At 36.6% G+C, this 23,964-nt stretch overlaps 1 protein-coding gene across 5 annotated transcripts in view; it reads right to left on the minus strand.

Moving 5' to 3' along the window:
- Window positions 1–1,938: 1,938 nt before the first annotated feature.
- CUL2 (cullin 2) overlaps window positions 1,939–23,964 on the minus strand; it is a 53,127-nt gene continuing 31,101 nt past the window's right edge. For all 5 annotated transcript variants that reach the window (XM_054814398.1, XM_054814399.1, XM_054814400.1 and 2 more), the window contains 12 exons: window positions 23,410–23,534; window positions 21,706–21,813; window positions 19,438–19,497; window positions 18,916–19,044; window positions 18,722–18,808; window positions 18,065–18,217; window positions 17,607–17,684; window positions 15,139–15,205; window positions 11,590–11,792; window positions 8,931–9,032; window positions 8,103–8,219; window positions 1,939–2,546 (listed from right to left, as the gene is read on the minus strand). In XM_054814398.1, coding sequence (XP_054670373.1) covers window positions 2,415–2,546; window positions 8,103–8,219; window positions 8,931–9,032; window positions 11,590–11,792; window positions 15,139–15,205; window positions 17,607–17,684; window positions 18,065–18,217; window positions 18,722–18,808; window positions 18,916–19,044; window positions 19,438–19,497; window positions 21,706–21,813; window positions 23,410–23,534 — 1,361 coding nt within the window. In that variant the 3' untranslated portion in view covers window positions 1,939–2,414. The remainder of the gene's footprint in view (window positions 2,547–8,102; window positions 8,220–8,930; window positions 9,033–11,589; window positions 11,793–15,138; window positions 15,206–17,606; window positions 17,685–18,064; window positions 18,218–18,721; window positions 18,809–18,915; window positions 19,045–19,437; window positions 19,498–21,705; window positions 21,814–23,409; window positions 23,535–23,964) is intronic.

Genomic DNA, 23,964 nt, shown 5'->3' on the forward strand with positions numbered 1-23,964 from the left:
TTATCTAAAAAACAAAATATTACTTTTGATGTTTTAGGTATGCAAAAATTCAGAGATAAGGTAATGCTAAAACCTTACAGGTTTGGGCTAGAGCAGTAAAGTTTTTGTTTTGTCTGTGAAGTGATTCTGAAAATAAATTTGTTAAGGCTTTTTCAAACTCAGTCTTAAAATTTTGCTACTGCAATATATATTTAAATAAAGCTTTTATTAACCCTTTTATGAAGAAACAAGCTTAAAATCTGTTGACTCATACACAAGTTACAAGATAAAACACATTTGTTTCCAGAAGCTTTGGTGTCACTTAGTTTGTTTTCTGGAGAAAGAATTTGATGATTCAATGTTCATGCAACATTTTTTCTATTGTGTTATAGAATATACCCTCTACTTTATTTTTTGTCATAAGTAGTAATGAATTACTTTTTGTAAAGCACAGAAATGTTTCACACTGAAATAGATTAAAAGTCGCTCCAGTCAAAATCTATGCTAACGTGTCTCCTGTTTACTACACTTAGTGACACTGTAAGCACCTGCGCTGTCTCCCAACACACATACACAACTCAAAACTACCACTTCAGACAACGACCTACTGCATCATATTAGGATCAGTTAAAAAACCCACTTCTTTAAGACATAAATCCATTTTAAAAAACCTTGATCTTAGTGCAGTGGGATAAAAAAACATAAATATGGAAGAAGTGTTCAGTGCCCTTCATTGTTTATTGCCCTTTATTCGCCCTCAGCAAAATCCACGTAAGGAAAACATTTTACCACTTCTTGACCTGTTTCCTAGTTAACTATAGAAAGTTTACCATACTCTCCAGATGACATATGAATGTGATGCCACCTAAGAAATAAGAGACAGCAACAATCTGAGAGGCAGAGAGAAGCCTTTCATACAGTGAAGAACTAGAAGAAAACAAAGAAAGAGCTCCCCTCAAAAGGTTTCTTCCTTTAAAATTAATTCTTGATCTGTCAACTTTTAGTAGGTGATGAAATATCACACAACCTAAAAAAATACTGCAAATAATATATATCTACTTATATATTTTTATATGCACACAAATAAAATTTGGCAAAAATAGAACATTTAAAGTTAATATTTATCCAGTCAATGATAATTGCAGGTGTAGCCATGAGGAAGCTCTTTTCTGCAGCAGGCATTCAGTGTGTTCACATGCTTAATGCTCTTAAACTCCAATTACTTTCAGTGGTAGAGTCAGTAGATTTTAAAATTACACTTTGCTTATGTGAGAGTGAACAGTCACCACGCCATCCCTGATGAACAACGCAGGACATGAAATAGCCCATGGATTTCTTGTACCACCCAAATAGCCAGAAATCTAATTGGGGCAGAGGAAAACAAACTATGATAAATACATTCATATGAGTTAGGAGGGAAAACAAGGAAAAAAAAACAGTATGGGTTTTCGGGAAACAAACATAGGTACCTATCCATGTAATGCTTCTACCCAAGGCATTAGTGAAATACCATTTTTCAATTACCTGTCTGCTATATTCTTTCCCATTAACAGGGTGGTTTCAAAAGCCACCGAACTATATCTTTGATGTTCATGATAACCATTCCTAACTCTTTGTGAGCTACACTACTTAAATCCCCTCAAACGTCTGTTTATTTTCTCTTGTAACATTTTCCTACTGTGTGAGATTAGCAGACACAGAGTAGGCCTTCAGGCACTAAGAATGTAAGTTAGCCTAATCTCAAGAAAACAAGATGTGCACTTAACCATAAATATTTTTTTCTTATAATCACATCAAACATAACATACCTGGTATTCAGTTTTATATAAATTAGTTCTTATGTCAGGTCTACTTCTGAGGTTGTCCAAAACTCAAACACGTAACATTATTTTTACTCTTCCAGGTCTGAATAGTATTTACAGACATTAATGCTATATCCATTTCTACAATCATTCGAGACACATTATATAACTTTATTTTTTTATTTGACAAGCAGCAGTATCATGTTCGTCTTTTTTTTTTTACATTTTAATGTAGATACAATTATTAGGTTATCTGTCATATTACAATATTTAGGTTTTTTGTTTTTGTTTTTTTACTTTGTCTTAAGATACATTAAAAAACATCAACTGCAAACGTGAAAGGGGAGGGGGAAAAAAAAAAGCATGGTACCCAACCAATTTTCCACATTTCAGCAATACCTCACTCATTCTTTTAGTAAAGTTTTAAGAAATGTCATAATGACATGAGCTTGAAATATCTATAGGCATTTTCATTGATGCTCATGACATGGCACTGGTGATGTTGTAAACAGCAGAAAAACAGGGGCTGCCAAGTGACCAATTATGGAGGCACAGGCCTGCCTCTTCCCACAGGAACACACCAAACAGTGACAGCAATGATCTCCTTACAATCATACCTGCAGGATAGCAACATCATGCTACGTAACTGTATTCGTCTGCAGAGGCCTGGCTTCGCTCTATGTACTGTTTGTCTATCAGAACTTCAATACACTTCTTAATCATGCTGATACTTGGGTTAAACCTAGCTCTTGATTGGCTAATTACCTGCAAAATAAAGACATGTTTTTTGTGTTATTTTTATTTACAACAGTTATAAATGCTATAGAAATATTTGCTAAGGACTTCAAGGCAAATTCAGTATATTTTTCTTTTAAAGACAGGATTAAATAAACCTGGAATAGTTCATTTATAGAAATCAACAAAGCTGCTCTACACATTAGTGTCAGGACACTTAAACTGACTGCTCACTCGTTGATTCAGTTTGCCTGCATGTTAACCAGATCTCTTCAGTCTGCTTGCTTAATTTGTCATGGTACAAATGAAAATAAATACTCAGGTTAAAAATTAATCTAATATTAACACATTTCTTCACTTTACTATTATCACAAGTGAAAATTTTGTAAAATGGTATGTGCTTTTCCCTGCTGGCTTTGCTAAATGACTTCTCTCCCTGTACTAGGTCACTTTCACTTCTGTTTAGGTACTTTCATTGTTCTGCAGTATTTAATTTATGGACTCTCAAACTTTGTTTAAATTATGGCAGTCTTACTTGGAAATTAAATGCCTAAAGAATGTGTTAATCTTATTTTTCATAATAGTTTATACAATTCTGAATTGTTAAATTTTACTTGATTGTATTTTTCAAAACTACCTCTAAAGCTGAACATCATTTTCTTCTCATCCATCACCACTTTTGTTATCATCAAAAGATAGAGAAGATATTTTCATTTAATAAAGATTTGTGAAACCTGTGCTTTCTTTATAGCATTAAAAAGACATGTTTAGAAGACAGGGAGGCGGGTACATAGCAAATTACCAAAAAAATCTGACTAAATATTATAAGACGACCTTATTCATGCTTGAATAGCACAGTTTAAATATATTAAAAATGCAACCTATCCTCAGAGATTCTACTGCACTAGACAATCAAATTTGCAAGAAAAAACACCACTTCTTTTTCAGAAAATTTGCTGAGAAGCCCTAGATGACACTTTTAATCACAAAAGACACAGCCTAAGTAGTAATCATTTTGTAAAGTTACAGTACGTCATTGCTGTTGTGGCTGGCAGGATATGAGATGTGAGCTGGATTTCTTGTGTTTTGTGTAAGTTCTAACCTAGTAGTGCTGTATACCTGGTTTTGGAACTGCTCAGCTGCCTGCAAAGTGTCAATGGAGTCCCCCCAACACTGATCTCCTTTCCTACACTTCAGACAATCAGGATCAACCTCTCTTTCTTCAGTCATTGAAGACAGCCCTACAATTTGGCAAGCTCCATCTGGCTATGCTGGAACTTTGTAATATATAGTAAAATATTACTTATTGTAAAAACAAATCTATATATGCATTATGGAAAAAACTGCAGCTGTAGGCAAAACTTTAGATGTCTCTTAATAGTTCTCATTTTTTTTCATACTCTTGTAGAAAACAGGAGGAAACGATGTGTAGTAATAGAATAGGCATATCTATCAACTTGGAAATTTTTTCACATTTTACTCTTTTGGCCAACCTGCAGCAAAGCTAATTACTATTACTTTCTCCTTTCTACTTCCTAGCAATGGTGAAGCAAACAAAAGACACTCAAATGTCTCAATATATTTTTCCTGTAGTTTCTCATTTGTTCTGTAAAGAAACTGATTTTTATTTCAGCTGTATTTCCTGTTTTCTTCACAACTTCTCACAGCTGGCTTGGTCCCAGCTCTAGAGCTTGTTGGAGCCCTCTGTGAGCCAACAGAACTCACCAGGTAGAACTCACCCAGCAAAGCAAACAAAAAGCTCAAAAGACCAAGTTTTGTTGGGCTAGCAGCCAAGGGTCTGGTATGTTCCACAGCAGTACAAATGAGAAGAAACTTGGTGCTAACAAGCTAATACATCTGCTCAGATTTCACCTAACTTCAGCCCTACACTCAAACTGATTGTCATCATCATACCTCATATATTTTCTTAGGACAGGGAGAACAAAAGATAGAATTTTGTATTGGTGGGGTGTTTTGGTTTTGTTTTTCTTTTATCAAAGATGATACAAATAAGAAGGATAGATAGAAATACCTGATGGTCAGAATAAAACAAACAAAAATAATCAGGGAATGACCACACTGACCTTTCTCCTTCACTACTCCCGCTGACCTTATTGATTTTAAGGGAAAATCTACCCTGTCCTGTGACTGTAGCATGGAGCTAGAAGTAAAACTACCAGGGCATATATAAGACAATTAACAATTCAGCAAAGACCACGTGCTGACATACACAGGTCTACCAAGGGTCCTGAGTATTTTCTTGGGAGACTTCACCCTAAATGAAATGTGTGGTGCTGTAGTATAACTGTTAGAATCAGAGCTAACTACATTAAGACTAGGAGTCTTTCAATCATATTTCTAGCAACAGTATAACCCTGCACCTGTATCTCAGAAAAAACATTAATGAGGCAAGAAAATATTAACCATTCATAGTAAGCAGACTTCCTTTCAAAAGATTCATTCTTACTCCTCGAGAAGTCAGACTACAGATTTTAAGTGAATACATTATTTATGAGAATATAAACATCATGATGAAAGTAACAAGAACTATGTATATATGTCACCATAATTAGTAACAATATCAGAAACTAATGTTTTAAGAAATAAAAAGGCTCTTGACAGTAAATCAAATCTTACTACAAGGTTAGCAGGGAAAAAAAGGAAGTTGGACAGCCAAGAAGTTAGTTATGCATACTCCAAATGTTGAATGGAAGTGATGGTTATTCATTTTTAAAAAAAGGTCAGTCTAGTGAGAAAGCTGAGCATGTTCAACTCAGAACCACCTGGCAGTTTGACCTTATTCACACAACATGAAGCAAAACAAGTTACTGAGCTCAATGCACACATAACTAGGTAAAATTTCCACTTAACATGAGATTTTCATATTTGTGTTTAAGAATTAGGTATACAAAAGCCTGTCTCTCCACAATTTGCTCTAAAACCTGGCAATTAATTTCTGAAGTACCTAAGAATATATCTATATCATACAATCACAGAATGGTTAGGGTTGGAAGGGGCCTTAAAGCTTATCTAGTTCCAACCCCCCTGCCACGGGCAGGGACACCCTCCACTAGACCAGGTTGCCCAAAGCCCCATCCAGCCTGACCTTGAACACTTCCAGGGAGGGGGCATCCACAGCTTCTCTGGGCAACCTGTTCCAGTGCCTCACCACCCTCACAGTGAAGATTTTCTTCCTTATATCTAATCTGAATCTCCCCTCGTTCAGCTTAAGGCCATTACCCTTTGTCCTGTCACTCCATGCCCTTGTAAACAGTCCCTCTCCAGCTTTCCTGTAGGCCCCCTTCAGGTACTGGAAGGCCACAATTAGATCTCCCTGGAGCCTTCTCTTCTCCAGGCTGAACAATCCCAACTCTCTCAGCCTGTCTTCATAGGAGAGGTGCTCCAGCCCTCTGATCATCTTCGTGGCCTCCTCTGGACTCGCTCCAACAGCTCTGTGTCTTTCTTGTACTGGGGTCCCCAGAGCTGGATGCAGTACTCCAGGTGGGGTCTCGCAAGAGCGGAGTAGAGGGGAAGAACCCCCTCCCTCGACTCGCTGGTCACACCGCTTTTGATGCAGCCCAGGATGTGGTTGGCTTTCTGGGCTGCAAGTGCACATTGCTAGCTCATACTGAGCTACTCATCCACCAACACCCCCAAGTCCTTCTCTTCAGGGCTGCTCTCAATCTGTTCACCACCCAGCCTGTAGTTGTGTTTGGGTACAGTCTCACAGACCACAGGGAAGACACCTAACATTTTAAAGAATCAAGCTCAGGTCCCAGTAACAGTTCAGCTAAGACAGCATGGAGACTGGCATAAATTAATTCAGACTTCAAACAAGAAGGAGAATTAACCCCAATGGATTTTTGTACGACTTCACCTTATTGCTTGAGGTTTCACAATTGCTCATTTAAGGCTACATCAGGTCTCCACACTATATTGCAGTATAGATATCAATTATTTAGAAGTCTAGCCTTCAGTTTTAAATGCTCTAATCCACCTAGTATATAAGTATTATTAAAAACTGAGAACTAACAGCTAAGTGACAAAGGATATGATTTTCAGAAGTGTCATAAATTTAGTTAAAAGTTAAGGTAAAAAAACCCAATACAGGTAGATGTGGCTGGTGATAGATAAACAGAGCACCAACTTTACTCCCCACTCAGTTTTTAACCACGTAACAATCAAGATATTCACCTTTCATGCCAAAGTGAAAAAGTTCCTGATGTTAATAGACTGTACTAGTCTGCAAGAGTACTGCAAGATCTAACTGCAGCAGAGGCATGTCAGCGCCTCCTGAGTTAAACAAAGGAAGAAGCAACCAGAAACATAAAAATTTGTGATCTATTCCACCCTTATAAACTGGTCTCAAGCAAAGTACACTTTGAAGACTTTTTTGAACAATTTGAGAGTAGGGAGAAAAAATATTTTCAAAGATAAAGCAGGGCTTGCCTACCATTTTCTAGTTTTAACCATAAATTCCTACAGGATTTCATCATAATTGCACGGATGATTTAAGTAACAGGAAATCAAATAACCAAAGATTTTGAGAAGTAATCAGAATCTACACTGCCTCATCTTTTAGATATTCAAATATGCTTTCAGAGTGTTTGTGTACAAGCACTATTTCAACATCCAAAACCTTTAAGATGTCTCACGTTGCAAGTTCCGGGTTTACAAGCTCTCTGTAGCTGCTTATTAAGAAATAAAAATTAAGTGGTGGGTGTGGTAAACTGTTTCCTCCATCACCATAAGATAGAAAGTACACAGCAAATCCCAAAATGACTGAATGCCTCTCCGCCTCCATGCTCAAAATGGTCCAACAGAGCAGCAATCTTTACTCCCTCTCCCACCGGTCCACTCTAAGGCTGTCCAGCAAGGCTCAGGAGACCCAAAAATGAATTAGACTGAAGAATGAACGCCTTGGAAGGCTAAGAATACTAAAACTGGGAACTGGTTGGTAGGAGCAAAGGTTAGGTTGGAATAAGAAATACAATTAGGCAGGCAACTAGCACAGATGGGAAAGTGGGAGAAAACTGAAAGAAATAGCACTTCCTTCCCAGTCAGTCTGTGACAGTTCACACATCATTAATCTAGAATCTAAAAATATCTAGACAACTGTACCACTTAACAGAAAAGAGAGATTAAGAAGTGCATGTCTACATACTCAGACAACTTTTTAAATTTAAGTCATGAATTAGAATAAGATCCAACTTCACTATTAGAGCTCAAAATTGGCTAGGTGCTTCTGTGGAAATTCCATACCTAGACTATCCATACTCAGGTTTTCAACTGAACTTATAGCTCTGGCAATGATTCTTATAGGATATGGCATCTGTCGGCACAGAACCAGCCAACAGGAAAAAGCAAGCACAGAGGCACTTAATGCTTTTGTGCTAAGACACATTTACAAGATTGAGGGATCACAGCCAGTTCTCCAGTACTGCAGTTCAAAGCAGACTCCAATGAAATTCTCACTAATTTCACTTAAGTATTAGTTTTGACACAGGGGAGTTTTGTGGTCAGATGTTATACCCCTATCCTGAAGATTTTCATCAGCTCATGCTTAAGAAGAGGACTTTGCCTTACCTCCTGAATAAGAGCATTATGTCGCAACACTTTACGTGCTTTCATGATACGAACTATAGCAGCTTGAAGATACATTTTCCTGTCTTCATCTACAGCACTTCTAGTCTGTTCCATCTCCTGCCATATAGGAAGAACAGTAATGCTTAAAATACAGTAAGAATAAACACTTTATAAAAAGTATCTTGAATCTATACTTTTTACTTCATTGAAAGCGGTCAATTAATACAAAAATCTAGGTGAAGTTCAATTCCAGGCAAAGTACTTCCATAAATCAAGAATACCAGGTTTCATAAAAAACAGCAGGAAAGTAGGAGAGAGACATCCAAACCAGCGCTTTTGCAAGGGAGAAAGGCAGGCAGAATTTATTATAAAGTATTGAGTTTGGCAGCACATACATCTCTTGCACAAAATCCTATGTCTTAGGAGATACAGAGGGAACACAGATTATCAACACTGGAGTTAAGTTTAGTTGACAAAGGACACAAAACCATAGGAAAACAGAGTTGATTGGTTCTGCTGTTCCTGGAATAAGATACTTTTAAAACCACTACCAACAAAAAGTGTCATTAGATAAGAAGTTAAATGTCAATCCCATTTTGTACAAGAGGAATAGCTCATTTATCTTTTTCTTCTTTCTTAGTCCCTATTCCATCTTCTCCTGCCTATACTGTAAGTACAAAAAAGTTTGCAGTGCTTAAGCTTTAAACTTAAACAATTTCTTTATGGTGATGTAAATCTTACACAGGGACCCTTACATCTGCTTACACCAAATTTTAGAAAAATAAGCTTCCTAAGCTGTTCAGGCTAGAAACATCAAAGAATACTTGCCTGTGGCGTGTCTTTCTGCATTGATGTAGTAATTTTAAATTTTGTTCGTTTACTGCTGAAGTTCATATTTAATGAAAATGTAGACTCTGCCTCTATATCTTCCTGCAATAAAGAATCTTTTTAAAAAAAACAGAAATGGAACCAGAAAATGATAACAATTTACTTTGAAAGTCACAGTTAGGGGCTTGCACACATACAACATTTTCAGGTTTGTAGTTGGAAATTCTAAAATGCCACTTGAAGCAGGTCAATTTTTTAAGCTACGGTTTAACTCACCTAGAAAACAAGTTTATTTTAGAAAAAACTACAATCAACTCTGACATACATGAATTTTGTTAACAAGTCAATATGATTAAAGCAATTTCTGTTTTAATACTTCATCAGCATATCTTAGTTGCAAACACTCTCCATTTAAACTCATTTTCTCCCTACAAAGAAAGTAGGATTTGCATTTATTTACGGCAGAACATCAAGAGAGAGCTGTTGCTTTCACAACTATTACTAATATTGCCTTCCAGAATTTAAGGAAAAACATCTAAGCATTTTGTTATGTTATAGCAAAAACAGTTGACAAGCTGCAACTTCTGCAGTTCCACATCCATCTGTACGTTTCTAATTTTTTCCTGTCAGAATCTCAGTTCTTTTCCACATGTAAAAGTCCATTTCTTCCAATAAATGGTAACTATTCCCTGCAGTCCAAACACTTTTACATTCAGCTAACAGGATGACCTGACCAATCTTTGCAGTTTCCAGGCAAGAGCCTGTACAAGTGTTACCAATTTCCAGCAGAATACAGTTACTGGGCTTCTTAGACTTTGGAAACTTGCCAAACCATGACTGCCTCAAGCACAAATACTTTAGCAAACGCAGTCAATATTTATCTAAATATATACTCAAAACAATATTAATTCTAATTTTATGTTCTGCAACAAATATTCTTTATTATAATAATATAATATCCAGGCATAGTACAGAAAATTTAACATGAAAGGGCAAAGATCAACAGCTTTAAAAAATATAAGCCAACATTAAATTTTAGCATTATTCTGCTTACATCACTGAGTACAAACCAAAATAAATTGTGTGTTGTGCATGAACTCAAAAAGAAAGATTCTAATGAACCAATAAGATTTTGCCAAAAGTTTTTTTTTCTCTTTCAAAAATACATCAAACAAATGAAAACAAACTACAACAGTTAATACACTGCACTGTGCTTTTCTGTGTGGCTTGGATACAGGTAGAGAGAAGTTAGTGTATTTAATTTCCCTGCTTAAGCCAGTAAAGTTCACTGGCTTATTCAATAAGTAAGCTGACATACTGTCTACAGATCTGCTTTCACATTGCTGGATGGATTGCAAAGAAAACACAATTAGCGGAGATGTTTGAATACAATAGCCTGGAAGTTAAAGAACCAGAAAATGCAGTGGTAAACATTAAAAGGTAAACGGGTTGGAAAGCTGTATTGTTCACTTTTCAGTGACATATGCTTAAAGAAACTGGGCAAACCTTACACAACAGGCATTAATAAATGTAAATCCTTAAAATAATGGGCAACTTTCTAAGATTATGAAAAATCTCACTGTTTTCTGTAATAGCTCCCAGTGTTATATTTCACCCATGGTTTAACAGACATCTTCCCAGCCACTGTTGCAACCTGAGCTCATTTCTAGATATTGGAAGCATGTCCTATGCTTCAGCCAAGCATCAGATCTTCCTTGTGATCTCACTTTCCATTTTCTAATATTTGCCTGGTTAAAAAAAAAAGCAGCTATCAGAGCAGCTTTGGATTTCTTCTCATAAGCTAACAGCTTATCTCAGTTTGTTCTGCCTGATACCGTCTGAATAACGGGCTTTCTGGGCTAGCTGGAAGCACATGCTGAAGTCTGTATGGTAAGCACAGGCACTTCTGTAGTGTTTTGTACATAACAGACATCTGTGCCCTTTGTTCTATGGGAAAAAGGGTAACTGGTTTCACCTAGGTCATACAGAAGTATGAGACAGAGTCAGAAACTGAACCTGTATCAACCATTCCCTTAACCACAAAGCCCACATATTACTGGAATTCCATGAAACTCATGGAATGATAGAGTTTGGCAAATTGCAGCAAAAATTCTCTCACACAAGCCCTCCTTGCTCCCTTTCCTCCTCCTTCCTCCTCCTGTAATCTATCAGCAAGGAAGAACATGGTTGCTGTTAATTTCAGTCTCTTAATCCCACAAGTTTTTTTTTATTTTTGTTTTTTTTTATTTTTGTATTTTTTAAGATCTCTGTAGGAGTCTTTGGTTTACTTCTCAAGCTCCTTCCCATGATTCAGTAAAACTTTGAAAGTGGTGTATTTAAATGAGTACTCCCCTCCAACAGCAGTGTGTCTAAAGCCATATGGATGAAATGCAACAGAAACAATAAACAGTCCTAGCATTATTACCTTCTCAGCATACCATGCTGTTATAGGCATAGAAAGCCCATATGACACAGACAGTCTACTTCCTCCTGTCTCTTTCCTTATAAATGCAGATTTATAATTGTTCACAAGGGTCATAATACAGTTTAGGAGGAAAAAAAGCAAACAGCGAATTCTTTTATATTAAAAAAAGCCCTCAACAAATCTTAGAATCACAAGATGGAACACACGAAACTTTTTTATATCATTACTGCATACCTTGTCTGAGTCATGGTTGATCATTTTGACATCAAGTAAGGATTTGATGGTTTTTGTCAGTTCCTTCTCATTCATTTGTGTACTATCCTGAAGCTCCTTGTAACTGACAGTTTCACTGTTGTTGAAGGCAAGCAACACCGCCATTTGGTATGTTGTGACCATGGCTACATAAGGTTTGCACAAATAATTCATTTTTACTTCACCTGTAAGAATACAAAGTAGTATTTTATAAACTGATGGAATGTGAAGAAAAGTCATCTGAAGCCTAACTACGAGAGCTCCTCGTACATTTCCAGACACTCGATTCACAACTAAGTAGGCATTTAATACTTGGCATGGGAAGATGAAAACTGATGTTGTGAATTTACACATATAGGATGAGGTCTGCAACAACAAACCCTCTGATTAACTACGAATACCAGAACAATAGCATTTTCAAGAAAAAAGGAAATCTGCAGTGTTGAATTTGAATAATGTAATATAATTTATAGTAATAAAAAAAGGAAATTCTAAATAGCCTCAACAAATTGCAATGCATAAACTTCAATTAGTAATAGCTTACACAGAATCACAGAATAGTGACTGCAGGAAAGTTGTTCCAAGGAAAGATTTAAAACCAAAAGACTTGTCCCATAATTTTTTTTTTAACAATATTCTTATATTCTTTAAATTCCCCTGAAATTTAACAACAAAAAAAAAAGCACTGAAAAAATCTGCCTCAAAGCAGATTCAGATTTTTCTGTGTGAAGGTGAGTGTGAGTTAATGGCAACCTTCTGTTATCAGAACTAAAATTTCATTACATTATATTATTGTATGCTAGTCTGGTTTTCACCTGCATGTAATATGTTGTGGTGCTCAGTTGTTAAAGCCTGATACTGAAAGCACTCGAAATAAAATACGATTGACTGATACTTACTAAACTAAGCTACAATTTTATACATCCCTCCTATGTTTTTTTAACATTTCTATATAGTAAACATAAACATAAGTGTGTATATATATATAATGTATTTACTTACATACTTACATATCTGAATAAAATAGCATAATATGCATTCTTAAAATTATATAATAATCAGCTAAGGGACATCTGATACTACAGAAACAATTCCAGGGCAATTGTTATTAACTCAGCAGTTCTGCAGTGCTGTTTTGTAGTTAACAACGTACACCTCTAGTTTTACTTGGATTTAATAAATCACAGATAACATATGCAAGTTTACAAATCTGCTTGGTAGAATACCATGGGACAAAGACCTGGAAGGAAGAGGGGCCCAAGGCAGCTGGCTAATATTCAAGGGTCACCTCCTCCAAGCTCAGGAGCGATGCATCCCAACAAAGAGGAAGTCAAGCAAAAACACCAAGAGGCCCCCGTGGATGAACAAGGAGCTCCTGGGCAAAGTCAAACAAAAAAAGGAAGCCTACAGAGGGTGGAAGCAAGGGCAGGTAGCCTGGGAGAAATACAGAGAAACTGTCCGAGCAGCCAGGGAGCAGGTTAGGAAAGCCAAAGCCCTGACAGAAATTAGTCTGGCCAGGGATGTCAAGGACAACAAGAAAAGCTTCTATAGGTATGTCAGTGATAAGAGGAGGACGAGGGAAAATGTGGGTCCCCTCCGGAATGAAACGGGTAACCTGGTTACCCAGGATATGGAGAAAGCTGAGGTACTCAACGACTTCTTTGCCTCAGTCTTCACTGGCAAATGCTTGAGCCACACTGCCCAGGTTGCAGAAGGCAGGGACTGGGAGAATGCAGAACTGCCCACTGTAGGAGAAGATCAGGTTCGAGAATATCTAAGGAACCTGAAGGTGCACAAGTCCATGGGACCTGATGAGATGCATCCGCAGGTCTTGAGGGAACTGGCGGATGAAGTGGCCAGGCCACTCTCCATCATGTTTGATAAGTCCTGGCAGTCTGGCAAAGTTCCCACCAACTGGAAGAGGGGGGAACATAATCCCCAGTTTTAAGAAGGGTAAAAAGGAAGACCCAGGGAACTACAGGCCAGTCAGTCTCACCTCCAGGCCTGGCAAGGTTATGGAGCAGACCCTCCTGGAGACTATGCTCAGGCACATGGAAGATAAGGAGGTTACTGGTGACAGCCAACACGGCTTCACTAGGGGCAAATCGTGCCTGACAAACTTGGTGGCCTTCTATGATGGGGTTACAGCATCGGTGGATAAGGGAAGGGCAACTGACATCATCTGCCTGGACTTGTGCAAGGCATTTGACACTGTCCCACACGACATCCTTGTCTCTAAATTGGAGAGACATGGATTCAATGGATGGTCCACTCAGTGGATAAGGAATTGGCTGCATGGTCACACTCAAAGAGTTGCCGTCAACGGCTCAATGTCCAAGTGGAGAATAGTGATGAGTGGCATCCCTCAGGGGTCGGTACTGGGACCGGCACTGTTCAACACCTTTGTCAGCAACATGGACAAGGGGATCGAGCGCACCCTCAGCAAGTTTGCCGATGACACCAAGCTGTGTGGTGGGGTCGACACGCTGGAGGGAAGGGATGCCATCCAGAGGGACCTTGACAGGCTGGAGAGGTGGGCCCGTGCAAAACACATGAAGTTCAACAAGGCCAAGTGTGAGGTCCTGCACATGGGTTGGCACAATCCCAAGCACAACTACAGGCTGGGTAGAGAATGGATTGAAAACAGCCCTGAGGAGAAGGACTTGGGGGTATCGATTGATGAGAAGCTCAACATGAGCCGGCAGTGTGCGCTTGCAGCCCAGAAAGCCAACTGTGTCCTGGGCTGCATCAAAAGAGGTGTGACCAGCAGGTCGAGGGAGGTGATCCTGCCCCTCTACTCTGCTCTTGTGAGACCCCACCTGGAGTACTGTGTCCAGCTCTGGGGGCCCCAGTACAGGAGAGACATGGAGCTGTTGGAGCGAGTCCAGAGGAGGCCACAAAGCCGATCAGAGGGCTGGAGCACCTCTCCTATGAGGACAGGCTGAGAGAGTTGGGGTTGTTCAGCCTGGAGAAAAGAAGGCTCCGGGGAGATCTAATTGCAGCTTTCCAGTACCTGAAGGGGGCCTACAGGAAAGCTGGAGAGGGACTGTTTATCAGGGGGTGTAGTGACAGGACAAGGGTTAATGGGTTTAAGCTGAAGCAGGGTCGATTTAGATTAGGTGTTAGAAAGAAATTCTTTACTGTTAGAGTGGTGAGGCACTGGAACAGGTTGCCCAGAGAGGTTGTGGAGGCCCCATCCCTGGAAGTGTTTAAGACCGGGTTGGATGAGGCTTTGGGCAACATGGTCTAGTGGAGGGTGTCCCTGCCCCTGGGAGGCAGGGGGGTTGGAACTAGATGATCTTTAAGGTCCCTTCCAACCCAAACCATTCCATGATTCTATGATTCTATAAATGTAAATTTCAGAAATACTAAGCAGCAAATATTAAATTAATTTATAGTGCAAAATAAGTCAGTTGACTTCATATGCAACATAATGTTCCAACTGCAAAGTCTGTTACCATTTGAAAAGGACTTTTAACAAATAATTGTCAGTTGTACAGAGCATAACTGTAGCAAAGCACTTATTTTTACCTGTACAAAGATAATGTAACCAAGTAAGCTTCCTTCCACTAAAATGCTGGCTGTAAAATAATTCAAACTGCAAAACAAAATGAACTTCAATTAGTGACACATATAACTACTTACAATAGTTTATCATCACACTACCATCCCACTGAAGAACTACTGCTTTTGTGTTCACCATACTGGATACAAACATTGTAGATCAACTCACGACAGCATTTTCTTTTAGAAGATGGGTGATGATTGAACCATTTACTGACCTACTTGAACATATTAACATATCACTTGATGACTAAATCATAAAGATTGTTGACACACTCATACTCTCAAAGCATAAAATGCTGTAGTTAAGCAGTGATGGCTTTGATACCCTATTTAAAATAAATTCAGAAAATCCATTTTACTGTTTTGTTTTTTTTTTTTTTTTTAACAACATCCTTCAAAAAACAAACTTTTAGTTAAAAGGTATTTCCCAGAGTCAGCTATACATTGGACTTTTACAACGAATTGCATCTTAAAATCCTGAACATATTTTTATGGGGAATTCCAAAAAGAACAAGATTGAAGGCAGGCACAGCTTTTCCCACCTTCCAATTTGGGTTTCAGGCTACATACAACTACACAGTTTGCAAACATCTCAGAATCAAGAAGTGACTACAGATCCTCAAATTTCTGTTGAAGCCTTCCAAAACCGATTTTTGCAAAGAAGCACATATTTATGATTTAGGAAGTATCAGACTTGTGGCTTGTGATAAGAAAAAAATTAAATTTGCAGAGAAGCAGCAAAATGATCTTATTCTCATATTATATATAATCCAAAAATCCTGCCATTCCTGGCAACTAGCAAGCAATGGAGAGAGTGTGGCTTGCAGATTAATCTTAATTTAAGGTCTAACTACTTTCTAATAATGAGAAAAACTTAAGCAGATTCACAGAACCTTGTCTTAAAATGGGATCAAACCTCCCTAAATTCCACGTGGCCAATACTGCATACACATCAATTTGGCTTACTCTGATTCAATCTGGCAACTCTGATTAACAACAAAGGAAAATACAAAGAGGAGGACTTTTGACCTCTATAAGAATCAGGTGGTTCTCCACCCACAAGCTTACATAGTATGAAAACCAGTACACATATACCATTCAAATTAATATATATTTATAGGAAGCTCCAGCAGTCTCAGAGCCTGAAAAAGCTGCTGAACAGTTTGCCCAGTCACAGAGGTACTCCCATACTTTGGGGTGCAACTGCAAAATGTTTTTTTCTTTCTAAATCCTGGCCAGAATCCTCAGAGAACTCTCTCTTTGTGGGTCTAATGATCAGATTTGATAGTAAAGACAGACATTGTCAATTTTTCAAAGACTCCCCAATGCCATGTTCTGTTTCCTCAGGGAGTTATGAGTACAATTTAGAGCATTAATTCCAGCTAGGTGAGACATAAATAAGTTTGCTCCTTTAAACTGGCAAAACAGTGAAGTTAAGTAAGCAACCCAGACTCTGAGCTGCTTCTGATATGCAAGTCTAACAATTTTCCAACTGAGGCACAACTGACAATACTCCTAAGACTACAAAGAGCAGCAAAATGTCATTAATCACCTTCTGTGGATCCCACAGTATGGGCTGGAAACTATTATACTGCTAAAAGCAAATGCCACTTAATACAGCAGAAATAAAAGCATAATAAACAGTTCTAATAGTAATACATGAAAAAGCTCCTTCACCACAGAGACAGACATTTGCCATTATAATTTACATCAGATAGCAATTTAAGGTGTAAAAATTGCTTAAAAATCTGTTATGTCCAATAATACGAATTTTTTTATTGCCTAAAATGTACTTCACCATTAAATACACTTTAGCAAAGATCAACACCCATATCCTGTATTTTAACACAAACATTGTGCAGGTAACATTTAGAATGCAATAATGTAATCAAAAGTATTAAAATATTCCACCTGTACAAAGCAGAAATAATCACATAAAAAGAGAATATCTGGCCAAAGTAAAACCTTTACTGCTTTGAGAATTCATAAAATTATCTTTAAAGAAGTTTGCATGAAGCTTGATTTTGAATGGCTCCTGTGAAATATAGGATAAGAAACTGTATCTGCATTTTAATCTGCTATTCAATCTGTTCAGACTTAATATTAGAAACAAAATCTTTTATCTAAATGTTAGGAATTGGTTTTAAAACTAAGAATCAAGCCAATTCATTTGATTGTACTTATTAGTATCTCACTCATCAATCACAAAGTATAGGAGAGAGATGTGAAAAATAAAGAAAAGCTATGCAAATACACACAGAAATTCAGCGTGCCATTTGGGTGACCCAAATTTCATATGGACTGAAAGAGGATAGTCATGATTTACAAACAACATGCAGCATCTCAGGTTTTTCTCTGTTAGAGTGATGCTCTTTCATTTAGAGTTATTTTACATTTTCCACATGTTTACAAGAAGCCACCTACTAACCTACCATCTGTACACTTTTTTCCAGTTCCTGAGGAATTGCAAATGTAGAAGAAGGAGCCTGAGTTAGAGGCCATGCACCAGCCTAAAGGTATCACAAAAAATAAAAGCATTAACATTCTCATACAACATATACATTAAGCAAAAAATAACACTATTAAACAGATCTACAGTGTATATTATGCCACAGGACATTCAATTGACACCAAAAATTTTACTGCTCATTATGCATGCCCCGCTGAGGGATTAATACAAGACAGAACACAAGGCATTTTACATCATTATTGTTCAGTGTGTTAGAGGGTTAATTTTAAAAAGAAACATAAGGAAAATAAATTATTCCACAATGATCGCAACGTGTTAGTTTCCATATGAGAAGTGTTCAGTTAGAAAAATTGTTCACTTGTTATCAAAACATAAAAATTAAGTACAAATAACTTAATAATAATAAACATACATTAGTACCTGTAGAACATATATCTGAAAACTAATTCCCAAATCTATAATCGTGTCCTGGTTTTTGATAAAGTTGTTGAATTTATTGTTGAGATCAGCACTAACACTCATGTCTGTATACATTCGATGGAGCTTGCTGGTAAATTCATAACCACATGCTTGCTGTGAAGAAATATTGTAACAGGTTTCACAGTGAAAGAAATATTTATTAAATAAATTATGCACATTCACTATTAAAATATGAAAATCTAGTAGTTATAATATTTACAGAGAACACTAGTTACTGTAGAAAACAAACATTATAAAAGAAAATTATCTGATTTATCTTAGTTTCACTTTCTATACTTTGATTTACATGAACAATGTTATTTTATAAAATGGAAAGATAGAGCTAGTTTATGAAAGTCCTTGGTACTTCTATAATGTAAATATAAATTATTTGAACACACTTAATAGAACTACCCAAAACTTCATAAAAATCTCAAATGCCTAAACGATACTTGGCCATATATCTTTCACAGACTACCAAGAAATTAGTTTTTCCTTTCAGCTATTGGAAACAGGATCTACCGATTGCTAAGTTCTCCCTGGCACCCTCTGCTGCTCCCTCTCAATATTACATGCTCCTATATTCGTTTATTCTGCATTAGAAGAATACTACTTTACCTTTAGTTTATTAATCATGGCTTCTTCAGAATCCATAGACATAGACAAACCATGAATTAATCTTTTTGCCAACATTCTGGCATAGAACTGCACAAAAAACCAAAACAGATATGAGGATTTTTAAAAGCATAACCACATTCTTCAAGTATACTTTAAATGCAACATTTTAACATTTACTGAATATCAAAAGTTACCTTTTGGAATACATCTTTGTCATCAATGTATTTGAAAACAGTAATGAAACTTGTAAGTTTGTCTTCTACTTCATTCTCTGTCATTCCTTTTGCTGATTTCTTCAACAAGTTGTCACAGTACTTGGCCAGCTCAAGTTAAAAAAAGAAAAAACAAACCCAAACCTACTTGTCAAGCTTGAGAACAAATGTATGCCAAGTTATTCCAAACTTCTATATAAAAGTTAAAGCATGAAATAAGTCACGGTCTACAGCCTCATGTTCCATTGCAAGGGCTGCATTCATAGGTAAACAATACATACTACATCCACAGAAAATACAAATTCTCTATCAAAAATTACAAATGCACCAATTTCACATTCCCACAAAATGTGTGTGCAGGTTAAGTTATTTATTACCACTGAAATACACACCTGAGGCTTATTCAGCATGAGAAATGGATACTCATGTGAAGGACCCTATGACAACTCATTTGACAGTTATAAAGAAGTATTATTCCTTTCTGCAGTAATATATATCACTTACCAACTCAGGTGCTTTGCAGATTGACTTGGGCTCCCTATAGTTAACTACTGATGTCAAAGCCTACATAGGAACATAGAGCAAAGAGAAAAAATGTAAATGACTTAAAACTTTTTCTTTTATGAAATTTGAAGAAAGCAAAAAATTTTCAGGGCAAAGACCATCTGAGACCCTATAAAACTGAACTTTTGTGTCAAAAAGGGATCAAAAAAGAAACAATGAATAAAAGAGTTTGAAGTACTGCTCTGTGAGAATTTGTGCGTTGAACATTTTTAAGTTGAGATTTAAGTAAAAGTGTAAAAAGTAGAGGAACAGAACTTAATTGCAGAAAGCAGGAGAATAAATTAAGTTCTAATTAGAAACTTAAATGTAAAAGTGTGAAGGTTTTGGTATACAGCAATATGTACGCTCCAAAAGTATGGATGGAAAGAAACTGAGGAGAACCTGCAGATGAAGCAGATTTGAGTAGCAGCATATCAGCAGCAGCTTGAGCTGAAAAACATACATGGTGTGGTCACAACAGTAAGAAAGGAAAGATCTTTTGGTTGTTGGATTTTTTGAGGACACTAAAGAGGAGAAAAAGTATTTTTGATAGTGGAAATTCAAAGCAGTGCAGTACAAAAAATACAGTAGCTTAAGAAAACCTGAATATGATGAAAATGAAAAGGAGGGAGATAACAGCAGTGTAGAATGGAAAATTGTACACAAAGACATCAGAATCATCAAGATTAATTTCTAAACTACATATCACAATTAAATTAACATTTTAAACTAATACTGAACCAAAAACATTGCATTACCATAGTTCCTAGGAATTACAGTTCCTTCTATGGAAGGAGAACATTATTATTGTTATTATTATAAAGAAGAACTGAGAAGCAACTCTTTTGTACAATGCTCTGACATTCCAATATATGACAATAGGTCCCTAGAATCCCTGTGAGAAAGGAATGCATGACTTGGCAAGAAACACGAAACTTTTTGAAGTTTAGAGCACTCTTCTGCAATAATACTGGAGGCAACAACATAAGTTTTGATATCCACCATGAAAAACTGAGAGCGGATAAAAATTTTAAGTATTTATTATAGTAAATATCACTGAAGTGAAGAATTTATGTATTTAAGGGAAAAGTACATTGCCTATGTGCCAGCAAATGTAGTTGTAAATCTCATATTACTCCACCTTCTGGTATATGGCATGAATTGCAATTGAGACAGCTGTATTAGGGTATTGAGATAAGCGTTTGTTTTAAAATACTAAAGAATTATTTTCTCAATATCACAAATACCAATGGGTAACTACTATTGATATTAGTGGTATCTTCATCACTATGTCTTTCCAGATTAACCTTGGCTGAAAATTATCAAAGCTTAGACTATGACTCTAACTACAAACAGCAACTACTGTAAACACCACAAAAGAGCAATGAAATGTATGCACACATCCTGCGACAGGAAATTATAGATAGGCAAGTAATAAGTGCACTCTCTAAGAAAAAGACACAAGGATATATGGGAAAGAGGGGGAAATTAACAAATGGATTAGATAAAATGCACTTCTTGTTTGAGGAGGAGCCACTTAATCCCTCAAGAGCCCAGGCATGTTTGGCAGAAAACAATAATAACCACAATAATAATAATGTTAGTTATAATTTATTATTAAAATTTGTAATAATTAGAACTGTTATCTTAAATACCTTCATGGCTATGCATTTCAAAGAAAAGAGCAGCAAGCCTCTTTCCCTAACACAGTCTTATTCAAGTGCAGTCCTCTCCTAGAAAAAGTTAGCTATTGTGACAGTGACTGAAGTAATGCAAGTTTCCAGGTATTGTTTGTAGTCCATTTCAAAAATCTAAACAAAGCTTCTATGTAAGTAATACTATCAGCATTCAGAGTTTAAACATTATAGCAGCAAGCAAATTCAAGTTCAAACACACATAAGTGTTACCAAACTTCACAAACCCCAATTTGTCTATTCATTATCTGCACTTAAATTTACATTAAACATGTCAGTTTCATTTTTGTGTTTTGAATTATGATGAAAAGAAATGTCTTTCAGAAAACATTTAAGTATTAAAGTGGTTTCCTTTGTACATACCTTTCCCCATAACGCTGCACTGTCTTTTGTCTCATTGCATTTCTGAACTAGAAAAGCTGCAAAAGAACTCTATCTTTGAACATGTGTTGATGCCCTGAAGAATTCTGGCAAGCCTGAAACAGGGTCCTGCATTTTGTTTTCCAATGTTTTTTTTTACTTAAGTAAAAGTTACCTTGTCAAGGGCACTCATAAAGTGTTGATCACCATTCAAAACAGTGTTGATGAGTTGAACAAATTTACTATGTACTTCCAAAACTGACTCCACAAACTGAGTTGGCATCTAAAAAAGGTAGATAAAACAGAAAGCAAGTTAATGAGAAAAATAGTATTATCTACATGCAAAATATCTACATTAATTGCACATTTTTCTTAAATATTCTTTTTGATAAAAGTTAAAAATCATAGCAATTAAGTCTTTGAGAGGATTGATTCTGCATTGTTGTACTCTATACTACTGTGCTTGAGCATGTTTTGGAAATAAAAAGTCTATGGCTACATTTACAGTCATGCTATCAAACATAGATTTGAGTGTATACTGCTCTCATGCTGTCTAATCTCTTCCATCGTACCCTAAAAATCATTTATTAGCCCTTTCGAAAATCATTAATGCTAACATGTAAATACAGTAATCAAGCAAAAAAGCTACTAAAATAAGTAAACTGGTACTTCTCCTACACAGTGACTTCAGAGACAGAAAAATCTGGATGAACCCTTCGAACTTCCCTACGTAGGACAGTTACCGATCAAATTTAGTGTGCCGCATTTCAGCATAACATTTTGTATAGAAATGGCTAATACGAATTAGAGGAGTCCCTACACAGACAAGCTGGCAATGCAAGAGTGTGCAATGCACTGGCTGCATCATGTGACTCCCCAAGTGCATTCTCAGGTCACACATTAAAAATGTTTTGATGACAAAGTATTTAATCCACGCAGTGGAGCAAGTATTTCACATTTGGAGTTTATCTACACAAGGCTGTGAATTTTCATCACCCTCATGGCTCTGCATTCATTTCCCTGTGTAGATGCTATGAGTTTGAAAGAAGCCCAATAAACTTATAAAAAATTTGAAAGTAAACTATACTACTAAAGACTTCAGCCTATTTTCAGTACACACACAGGAGTTATGGAAGAGTAAGCACTCCTGTGCAGTCAATAGAAGAGTGAATTTACAACAGTTTGTATTGATGTATTATTATAGACAGAAACACTGGATGGCTAAAGTCACTGTCCTAAAATGAGCACAGATCTAGACAGCAAGATGTATACATGTACAAATATAATGCCAAATGAAAGCCTGTTTGTTTCTGAACAATGCTAGAGGAACAAAAATGGAATTGAGTAATTTAAATACATGTGAACTGAAGAAAGTTTAACACACTTTAGCAAAATAATTAAGCTACAGTGTTTTCAGAAATTACATGAAAATATGAGACTACAAAGCTATTAGTGAAAAACACCACACTGAAATCAGGACAAGATGTCAAGTCTTTACAAATAACATATAATTAAACTAAATGGAATCATTGGTTCCTAACATACCAGAACAGCTAATGCCACTGACTTAGAGAAATTCGGGAAAAAATACATACATGGAACAAAAGGACCTACTTGCCGTGACAGCATTAAACAAACGACAATGAGAAATATCTAGCTGTAGTTGTTTCTGGTTAGATCACAACAATCAGCTCTCAGGATAGATATGTGTTGCACAGCTAAGCGTGCTGATTAGAAGTTACAATTTATCCATAATGTTCCAAACCAATTTCATATAGACAAAATTAAAAAAAACCAGAATAGACTAAAAAGAAAAGGGTAAACATTTCATCAGGAATGTTAATCAAATAGGTAATTTCAGCTGCCTAAGGGAACTCACATTTTCCTGAGAAAGATTGCTGGTTGCTCTAAGGCCCTCATCATGGATATGGTTTTGTAGTTCCTGAATCATATGAGGTAAACCACTTGACACAGCACGAAGTAGAGTATACATATTTGCCATGTCTGTAACAGAGATACATTTTTATAGAATATGCTTAGAAACACTAAAAATCAACACAATATAGTATCATAATTTCACACAGAACTTTTCAAAGACTGAAACAAGACCAACTGGTTTAAAAAAAAAAAATTTAACATACACTGGATCACAGACAAAATTAAAAAAGGAAAGAGTAGGGATAATACCAGTATTTACTGCGTACTACCATTGTGACCACCTCACTCTACCAATACTCCTTGTTTAGGAGAGACTCCAAGAGGAAAGATGGGCTAGTATGGAAAAGTGTTGTACCAGTTTATTTTAATCCTTGGCCTCCCTAAATCTCCCTTAGCAACAGCTGACTAAAATCAGTTTAGATATCTTCTTGACTTTTTGTTTCCCTTCAGCAGTGGCTTGAAACTCTTCTCAGGTTAGAAAAGCTGTAAATAAGCA

Source organism: Grus americana, chromosome 2 (assembly GCF_028858705.1).
Source record: "Grus americana isolate bGruAme1 chromosome 2, bGruAme1.mat, whole genome shotgun sequence".
Lineage (NCBI taxonomy): Eukaryota > Metazoa > Chordata > Aves > Gruiformes > Gruidae > Grus > Grus americana.